This window comes from Melanerpes formicivorus, unplaced genomic scaffold, assembly GCF_026170545.1.
Source record: "Melanerpes formicivorus ecotype bairdi unplaced genomic scaffold, bMelFor1.0.p_v2 SCAF_21, whole genome shotgun sequence".
NCBI lineage: Eukaryota > Metazoa > Chordata > Aves > Piciformes > Picidae > Melanerpes > Melanerpes formicivorus.
Window position 1 is genome coordinate 434,466 of NW_027142373.1, and position 9,584 is coordinate 444,049.

General features: G+C 63.3%; 1 protein-coding gene across 1 annotated transcript in view; it reads right to left on the reverse strand.

Moving 5' to 3' along the window:
* LOC137447440 (forkhead box protein O6-like) overlaps positions 1-9,344 on the reverse strand; it is a 44,355-nt gene extending 35,011 nt beyond the window's left edge. Inside the window, 3 exon segments of the mRNA XM_068150917.1 lie at positions 7,997-8,314; positions 8,316-9,114; positions 9,262-9,344. Of these exon segments, the coding sequence (XP_068007018.1) occupies positions 7,997-8,314; positions 8,316-8,438 (441 nt within the window). The 5' untranslated portion in view covers positions 8,439-9,114; positions 9,262-9,344.
* Between the last annotated feature and the right edge of the window lie 240 nt (positions 9,345-9,584).

Below are 9,584 nucleotides of genomic sequence, written 5' to 3' on the forward strand. Positions count from 1 at the left end.
TGTGCATGGAGACACGTGTGAGCAGGTGTGCACAGACATGTGTGAGGTGTGCATGGAGACACGTGTGAGCAGGTGTGCACAGACATGTGTGAGGTGTGCATGGAGACACGTGTGAGCGGGTGTGCACAGACATGTGTGAGGTGTGCATGGAGACACGTGTGAGCAGGTGTGCACAGACATGTGTGAGGTGTGCATGGAGACACGTGTGAGCGGGTGTGCACAGACATGTGTGAGGTGTGCATGGAGACACGTGTGAGCGGGTGTGCACAGACATGTGTGAGGTGTGCATGGAGACACGTGTGAGCAGGTGTGCACAGACATGTGTGAGGTGTGCATGGAGACACGTGTGAGCGGGTGTGCACAGACGTGTGAGGTGTGCATGGAGACACGTGTGAGCAGGTGTGCACAGACATGTGTGAGGTGTGCATGGAGACACGTGTGAGCGGGTGTGCACAGACATGTGTGAGGTGTGCATGGAGACACGTGTGAGCGGGTGTGCACAGACATGTGTGAGGTGTGCATGGAGACACGTGTGAGCGGGTGTGCACAGACGTGTGAGGTGTGCATGGAGACACGTGTGAGCAGGTGTGCACAGACATGTGTGAGGTGTGCATGGAGACACGTGTGAGCAGGTGTGTGCACACACACGTGTGCCCAGGCGTGCACACACAGGTGCCACACGTGTGCCTAGGCGGTGGCTGCCCTGCAGCATTACTGCCTGTGGCTCCCAGTGCTCTGCCCAGCCCAGGCAAGGGCTTTCCTGCTCCAAGGGATCTGGGTGGCAATGCCAGGCCGCTGCGTGCCCCCCGTGCCAGCACCAGGGGCTTCGGGAAGCCTCCTCTGCCCTGCAGGCCTCCAGCTGAGCTGCATCGCTGCTGCCTCCCTGCCTCGCTGGGTACAAAGCGCCACCAACCCTGGCACCCACACCCAGAGGGCGAGCAGCCCAGCCCCCTCCCTGCTGCCAAGCCCTGGCACAGCCCCAAGGGCACATCCAGGTGCACAGGGTGGTAGAGGGGTGCTGAGGAGGGAAAGGATGGGTCCCTTCCTGAAAAAGTAGGCGCCAGCCACGCAGACCCCAACACCTCCCATCCTGCTGCTAACCTCCCTGGGCAGCCCCCAAGTGCTGACCCCCGGCCCAGAGGACAGCAGCGGTGCTGGGGAGGGGTGGTGGGGCCGGACCCCCACAGCCAGACCCACAGCAGGCTGCTCGGGGTGCCGGAGCATCCCCGCCGGGAGGGATGGGAGCAGCCTGCTCGGGGGGTCCCCGGGCTCCCTTCTCAGCATTCTTCTCCTCCTGCTGCACTGCTCCCCGCGGCGGGTGAAAGCCAGCTCTGTGCTGGGGCTTTCAGCTCTCCTGGCTGGCGCCGGGCCAAGGCACCACAGAATGATCAGCAGCTGCTGTCCAAGAGGAGCTGCAGCGGCAGCCCGGCCAGCCCAGCCGCCTGTCCTCCCCTAACCCAAGCCGCCGCTCACCTCGGCGCTCGGCAGCCGCCGGGCAAGTGTCTGCCTAATTAAAAGTAATGGGAGCTGGAGACGAGCCCACGGCGGGTGGGGGTGGGAGGGCAGGGGGAAAGCAGCTGTCCCCCCAGAGGCAGGGTCGGGGAGTTCTGACCTTGTATCCTGCTCCAGAGCATCTCTGGTGGCAGGGCAAGGGGAGATCCTGTATCCAGCTCCAGAGCACCTCCTTGGAGACACAAAGGCACTGTGGCAGGGCAAGGGGGGATCCTGTATCCAGCTCCCGAGCATCTCCTTGGAGACACAAAGGCACCGTGGCAGGGCAAGGGGGGAATCCTGTATCCTGCTCCAGAGCATCCCCAAAGTACACCCAAGGGCATGGCAGCAGGGCTTGGATGCCATGGATGAAGGGCTGAGGGGTCCAACTGTGGCCCCAAACCCCACTGTAGTTGTGGGGAGGGAGATTGATCCCCTTCCTGTGTGCTCCCTCTGCAAGGACACAGTAGTGACAAGCATCCAACCCTTCTCCATAACCCATCCCAGTGCCAACAGCATCCCAGCGAGAATCCTACTGCGAGGGGAAGCTAGGCCACGGAGCTCCAGCTCACTCCCACATCACACCCGGCCTGACTGACTGAGGGGGTTCAGCCTCCTTGGCAAACATTCCTGAGGCTTTTCATGCACAAAGCCAAACCCCAGGAAATCCATTTCCCAGCACTGGGGGCTGGTGCTCTCACCTCAGCACAGGGCAGGCAGGAGAGAGCCTGCCCAGAGAGGTTGTGGAGTCTCCTCCGAAGACTTCCAAGCCCCACCTGGATGTGCTCCTGTGTGCCCTGCCCTGGGTGACCCTGCTCTGGCAGGGGGGTTGGACTGGATGGTCCCTTCCAACCTCACCCCCCCCCCCCATGCTGGGATTCTGTGTGGGAAGGATGCACAGAGGGAGGGACCCAACAACGCCGCACTGCCGGCGCTCTTCTGCTCCACAGGCTCTTAACTGGAGTTTATATTCCAGTGGTTATTAAAAATAAAGGGGGGCATAGCAGGGGGGGGCGAGAGGAGGAGAAGGAAGCTAAGAGCAGAGCAAGCTGTTCATTTGGAGCCTGTCCCCTGGGTTTAATAAAGCCCCACTCACTGCTGTAGTATCATTTTTATGCTATCATAAAGCCAGACCATTTAGCAGGTTTGTGTTACTTCAGCAGTTAGCACGGCATGGAAAGCGATGCCAGAAGAAAGGGGGGAGGGAAGGGGAAAAAAACATGAGAAGGAAGATGAAAACCTCCAAAAAGGAGAGGAAAAAAAATGAGGTAGGAATGAGAAGAGCTGCTGAGGGGATTCCTCACAGCCATGCCACCAAGCAGCACTGGAGCACGGCAGCTCAGGAGGAGGCAAGCAGGCTCCGTCATCCCCGCCTGGAGTCAGGGACAGGACAGGAGTCCCCAGCTCCAGCCCTGGGATGCTGAAGGGTCACCTGCCACAGCCTGGCCTCCCAAGGGATTCTGCCTGTGCTGTGGGAAAGGCCTGGAGGGTCCCCTCACATTATGGGGGACCCCAGGGGCATTGCACTGTGGGGGTGGCAGAACTGGGGCAGCTGCTGCAGGGGCAGTTGGGGTTTCCCGGGGTAAAGGAGCCGGTGGTTCCTCCTGGCCCCACAGCCCCCAGGCCAGCCAGGCTCTCCAGCCCTTCTGCTCTTCGCCCTGGGCAGCTCTCAGGGGAGCACCAGGCTCTCCCTGCTGCTGGAAAAATCTCCATATATGGAGAAGATGGGGATACAGGAGCTGAGCCAAGCCAAGCCAAAACACCCCATCAAGGAGCCCTGACCGGGCAGCCCCAAGCTCATCCTAGTGCCCAGGGCAGAGACCTCTGCCAAGCTTCCCCGGCTCTGGGTGGTGTGAACAGTGCTAGTCCCAGTGCAAATCAGTTGAGCCCACTCTGTGCCCCCAGAACCCTGTCGCCCCCAGAGCTCTGTCACCCTGTCCTCGCTGTAACTGCCACCTTCACCTCTGTGCCACCCCCACAGCATCACCTGCATCCTCACTGGCACTGCCCTCTGCAGGGGGAGAGTCATCCCCATCAGTCCCAGGAACCACCTTTGTGCCTCTCCAGCCACTCTGGGCAATGTCCCAAGGACTTGCACTAGTGCCCACATCCAGGAGGGGAAGGGCAGGCCTCTGGGCAGAGAGTGGCATCAGTGAAGGAGCCTTAAGGGATGCTCTTGCCTTGCCCAGGTGGGGCTGTGCTCCAGCACACAGGGCCACAGCTCTGCTCCCCTGACTGTAGCTCAAGGATCACCATGCCCAGTGGGGAGCTGAAGCCCCCCAGTACACCCCAAACCTCGGGCAGCAAGGACCACACTCCCACCCAAACCCCCTTTTTCACTCCTAATTCCTTTCCACCCTGCCCTGCAAGGGGAAGGTGGCACTTGGGCGGGGGTGGGGGTGTGTCTCTGCCGGGCGGCCCCCGGCCCTGAGCACACCGTGCTGGCGTTCCCGGTTCCGGCAGGACCCAGCCTGCCGGTTCCCCCCCCGGCGGGAGCAGGCGCCACGCTAGAGCCCCAGCACTATGAAGGAGGAGGAGGAGGTGTAGGGGAGGGCTGGGAAATTAAGGTTTTCAGCGCTGTCAGAGCCGCATCAAACAGGCATCCACCAGCTGATTGCTTGATTGTTATATTTTGGATGTCAAACCGGAGCAAGCAGAAACCTTTAGAATGCATCAGCGCCGCTGCCTTTTTGATGGAGGGTGTTGGTTTCCCATTAACAAGTGGAAAGCGTGAGCTGAAGCAGAAAACTTCAAGCGCTTTGGAACTGATAAAATAACAACTCCCTAATTAAGCAGAACTGTCAGTCAAGGGGGCGCCTGCTGCCCTGCATCGGGAAGCAGCAGCAGCAGCAGCTCCTGCTGCCAGCAGCCCAGCGTGGAGCACGGAGGGGATGCACGGCCCGGGAGGGGAGAAGCCAGGGTGTCCCTCCCCCCCCGCCCCTCCAGGGGCTGGTCCCCATGCTGAGCACGGCTGAGGTGCTTGGATGTGGTGTGTCGGTTTGCCTCACCATAAAAGCAGGTCATGCAGCCAGCAGCTTATAGAATGATGGAATTGTGTGGGTTGGGAAAGCTCTCTGAGGTCACCCAGTCCACCATCAACCCAACCCCACCATGGCCACCAAACCCTGGCCCCAAATGCCATGGCCACAGGTTCCATGAACACCTCCAGGGATGGGGACTCCACCACCTCCCCTGGGCAGCCTGTGCCAATCCCTGAGCACTCTTGCAGCAAAGAAATTTTTCCTCCTCTCCAACCTAACTCTTCCCTGGCACAATTTCAGGCCATTTGAGCTTGGTGGGGAAGGAGAAATGCAGCCCCTGCCAGCATCCTTCCCTCCCAGGCAGCCCCGGGGGACACATTCCTGATGGACACATCAGACACCACAGCCAGGTGCAGGTGCAGCATCCCCAGGGCCAGCAGGATGAGGCAAGGGGTCCTGCTGGGAAAATCCCCCCAGTGTCAGAGCAGAGCAGAGAGGGTCTGAAGAACCCCTGTAGGATCACCAGCACTGCCCCATGGTGCCGCAGTGCCCTTAGTCAGGCTCCCAGACCTCCACTTTACCCAGCATGGGGAAGCTTCAGAGGAGCTAATTAGAGAGCAGCACATTACCAGAGCCCCCCAGCCCGACCCCACCAAGCTGGGCAATGAAAGGCTCCCGGTCTGCCAGGCGTCTCCCAGGCCTGGGGCAGGAGCGACCTGGCTTCTCCAGGGGCTCTTTAATAAGCTACCAGCAGCTCGTTACTGCAGAACTGACTGCCCAGCAACTTGGGTGCTCCCTGGCACCAGAGCTGCCAGCCTGGCCCCAGGAGGGACACCTGAGGGCATCCAGGGCATCTGTGGCAAGGGACTACCAAAAGGGACATGGGGCTGTGGGGTTTTAACCCCTGGCACACTGGTATCTGATGAGACTGTCAAGCAAAGGAGGTCTCCACAAGTCACTTCTCACCCTGGGCTCTTGCCAGCCCTGACATTGCCAGCTCCAGCTGGGCATTGGGCACCTGCAGCATCAGGACAGGCCCAGGGGAATCCTGCCTGGTACTGACTGCGCAGAGAGGTCAGGCAGAATGCTTTGCTGGGGGGGTTTAAGCCACAGTGCCAATGCTGGGGGCAAGGGGAGCTGCCAGGAGGGAGCAGGCAGCAGCAGTGCAGGGCAGCAGATGGGCCAGAAAGGTGGAGAACATCCATTCCCGGGGTGCACTCAGGAGGGCACATCTGAGCAACCAGCTCCTTCCCCCCTGCACCCTGAGCCTGTCCTCCCTGCTTGCACATCAAGCACCACGAAGCCTCCAGGGATGCAGCCCCCCAGAAAGCCACCGAACCCCACGCTGGATGACAGGGCTCCACTGGCAGCACCCTGGGCAGTGCTGGCATGGGGACACAGTACCAGGCACCATTCCTACCCCAAGGGACAACAGGAAGGGCGTGGGGGGCAAGGGCCAGGGCGGAACACCCCAACGTTGCTCCCGCACAGCCCTGGGGTGCCAGCTGACACGGGGAAAGGCCACTCCTGCTTTCCCGGGAGGATGCCCTCGGGGGTCACCTCTGCCAGGACTGATGTGGGCAGGAACTGCTGCTGTCACAGCCTGTCTTCACCCGGGGGCCAAGAGCTGGTGCTGGCGTAGGCGGGCGGGGAAGCTTGTGCCACCTGGCACACCCGGACACACCCGCGCGGTGCCACCGTCCCCTGCGCAAGCCCTGGCACGCCTGCAGAGGGCACAGGGCACCGCTCCAGCCCATGCAAGCCAGGGGTGGACCAAACCCCAGCACTTGCCTGTGACAAGGACAGCTGCAGGCCCTGCTGTCCCCAGCCAGGGTCCTTCCCACCCCGGGAGAGCTTTGCTCGGTGGCTTTGGCTTGCGTGCCAGTGCCAGGAGACACGAGCACCCTCTTGCCCTGCTCCTGCCCATCCACGGCTGGGCACAAAAACTTGTTCACAGCTCCATCCCCTGGCCCTCACTCCCCCGGGGTTGCCTTCAGGGACACCCAGCTGCAGGGTCTCCAAGCATCCCACACCCCAGTGACAGACAGTGCTGCATGGGAATCCCTCTGCTCCTCATCCCATCCAGGGCTCGACCCACTGGACCAGAGTGCTGAGAACCTCCCCAACATGTACCCAGACCTCTCGCCCCTTGCTGTCCCCAACAGGTGCCACCCTTCTCCCTGGCACACACTCAAGGCCATGCAGGTCTCAGCCCAGGTGGAGGTTGAGAGGCTCCCACACAACCCTGAAAACACAGTCCTGAAAACCCTCCCTTGGGGGATCTCCACCCCAGGGGGACACCAGCTGCCTCCTGCCCACCCACCAGGAGTGTGGCAAAGCAGAGAGGACACTCTTCCACACTGCACCAGCTCCCACAGCCTGGCCACGGTGCCACAGACAGAGTCTGCCCTCCCTGGCCCAACAGTGCCCTGTTTGCACCCATGAAGGACATCCCCCGAAGGTAGTCTGGGTCTGCCTGGAGGGACAGAGCCAGGAAACGCTGTGCCAGGACTGCAGACTGGCATTAGAGCCCCCAAAGCTTTGCTACACACTAATCACACTGGAGGTGACAGGGCTTAGGGGAGGGCTTAAGCAAACCGTCTCCTTTTTACTGACACCATCTGGACACAATCTCTTCCCCCTGCCCAGCACGGCGCCTGGCAAGCTTCACCCGGAGAGGCAGGGGCTAGTGTGACCCTGCCAGGACCTGGCACCCTCTGTGCCCTCACCCAGGCATGGGATGGTCGGTGTGAGGCATCCTCAGGTCACACTAAGCAAGAAGGGTTCACTGCCCGTGCCAGGGATTTCTGACAAGCCCCCAGTGTCATCCAGGAGCAGAGCCCAGCAAAGCCATCATGGGGACTGTGGGCTGCTGTGTGACCCCCCAGGAGGGGACACAGCCCTGAGAAAGGCAGGTGGTGCCGAGACGGAGGAGACACACGCGGTGACAGACAGCTCACAGACACCTGCTTGGGGACAGCCCTACCTCCGGCTGTCCTCCCAGGCGCGCCACCGGCGCTCGGGGACCTGGCACGGCTGGGGTGCCCGCAGGCAGGGGCAGGCAGAGCCGTGACAGAGGGACTGTCATTCACCGTACCCCAGTGCTCACACACCAGCAGGAGAGCCGGGAGCACCCTGCCTGCTGCCATCCTGCTGTCCCTGGCCTCCTCGGGGAGGACTGTGGCAGGGCACCCCAGGTCTGCCCTGTGACATGTCCCGACTGGGGACCAGCTCACCCCGGTTCCACACACACCCCCACGAGGCGCCGGCTCCCCCGAGACTTGATCGAGCCCTCATGCCCCCCAGCAGTGAGGAAGGCGAGGATCCCCCAGCAGTGAGGAACGCGGGGATCCCCCACCTTATCCCGCCCCCTCAGCAGTAAGGAACGCGAGGAGCCCTCAACCCCCCCCAGCCAGCGGCAAGCTCCGGCTGCCCAGGGGAAGCATCTGAACCCCGGCGCGTTTTGGGGGAGCAGGGGGGAAAGTTGCAATGGGTTGGGGTCGGGGGGGGGGGGGGTCAGGTACCTTCCAGCCAGCCGAACTGTTGCTGTCGCCTTTATCCTTAAAGTAGGGAACGTATCGCACCATCCAGTCATAGATCTGCGAGAGCGTGAGGCGCTTCTCGGGCGAGCTCTCGATGGCTTTGGTGATGAGATCGGCGTAGGACAGGTTGCCCCAGGCGTTCCTCCGGGAGGTCTTGGCCTTGCGGAGCTGCCCGACGTCCGCGCCGGGGGGCGGCAGGGAGGCGGCGGCCGCTGCTCTGCGCTCCGCCGGGGCCGCCGCGTTCTCGGCTCCCTCCCCGCCGGCGGCCGCCAGCGCCGGGGGTCCTCCCGCCGCGCCCCCCCCCATCCTCCTCCTCAGCCGCGAAGTCGGGGTGGGGGAGAGGCCAAGTGCAGGACCGGGGCCGGCTCTGCGGCTCGAAATCCGGGTCGATCTCCACCTGATGCGCCTGGAGCTTTTCTTCCATGGTCCCCTCCCCGCCTCTCCCGCCCCCCCAGGCCCCCAAGCAGCCCCCTCCCCGCAGTTCTGGTCCGTTTCCACCAAAAGAAAAATAAGGAAAAAAAAAATTTAAAAAAAAAAAAAAAGCACGGGAGGGAGAAGAGTGCGAAGAAGGCTCCAAGCTCGGCTGGAGCGAGAGAAGGGCAGGAGGAGCCGCTCCGTGCGCCCGGGTCCAGGATGGGCGCAGGCGGCGGGTGCAGCCCGAAGTCCCGCGGAGCTCTCAGGCGGCTCTGCCCGGCTCCGCGCCGGGGAGCGGACGGCTAACGGGAGAGACGAGCCGGGGGGAACGCTGCATATTCATCGGTGGCGACTCCGGCCCCGGGCGAGACGGGAAGAGGGTTGGTTTTTGGTTTGGTTTTGGTTTTTCTGGGGTTTTTTGTTTTGTTTTTGGTTTGTTTGCTGTCTTTTTTCTTTTTTTCTCTTTTTTTTTTTTTACCAGCCGCGGAGCTCCGGAGTCGTTCCCGGCACGATGGCCAGCGGGGCGGCTGCGGGCAGGCAGGGCGCGGGGGTTGCCGCATCCATCGGCGGAGGCTGCACCGGAGCTGGCGGCGCGGTCAGGCAGCAACAGATGAACTGGAGCGACCGGCGGCGGGCGGCATCCTCAGCTAGGAACCGGCGTACTCCGGGGCCGGGCGGCGGGGCACCTGGGCGGGGAGAAGCGGGATGGAGGTGGGTGTCGGGGGGAAGCCTCTGGCACGGCGAGCGCGCAGCCTCCCCCCTCTCTCCTGGGGCGGGCTGCCCGGCGCTAAGTCCGGCGGCGCGGCGGAGCCATGCTGGCGGGCGGCACGCACCTGACAGCGCCGGGCGAGGGCGGCGGCGGCGGCGGGCGGGCGGTGGCGGGCGGCTCCCCGCCCCTACGCCCCCCCGCTCCGTTTCAGCGGCCGCGCACCTGCCCGCCGCCGCCGCCGCCGCCGCGCTGCCGCCACGGAGCGGGCGGGCCACATGCTGGGGCGGCCGCCGGTCGGTCGCTTGCTCGCTGTCTCGCTCGTTCCCTCCTTCCCTCCCTCCGCCGTGCCCGTCCCCGAATGCGGGCGCCGCCGTGACACAGGGGGAGGGCCCGGAGGGGCGGGGGGAGGGCGGGGGAGGGGAGTGCCCCGGCGCCGCACGGGGCAGC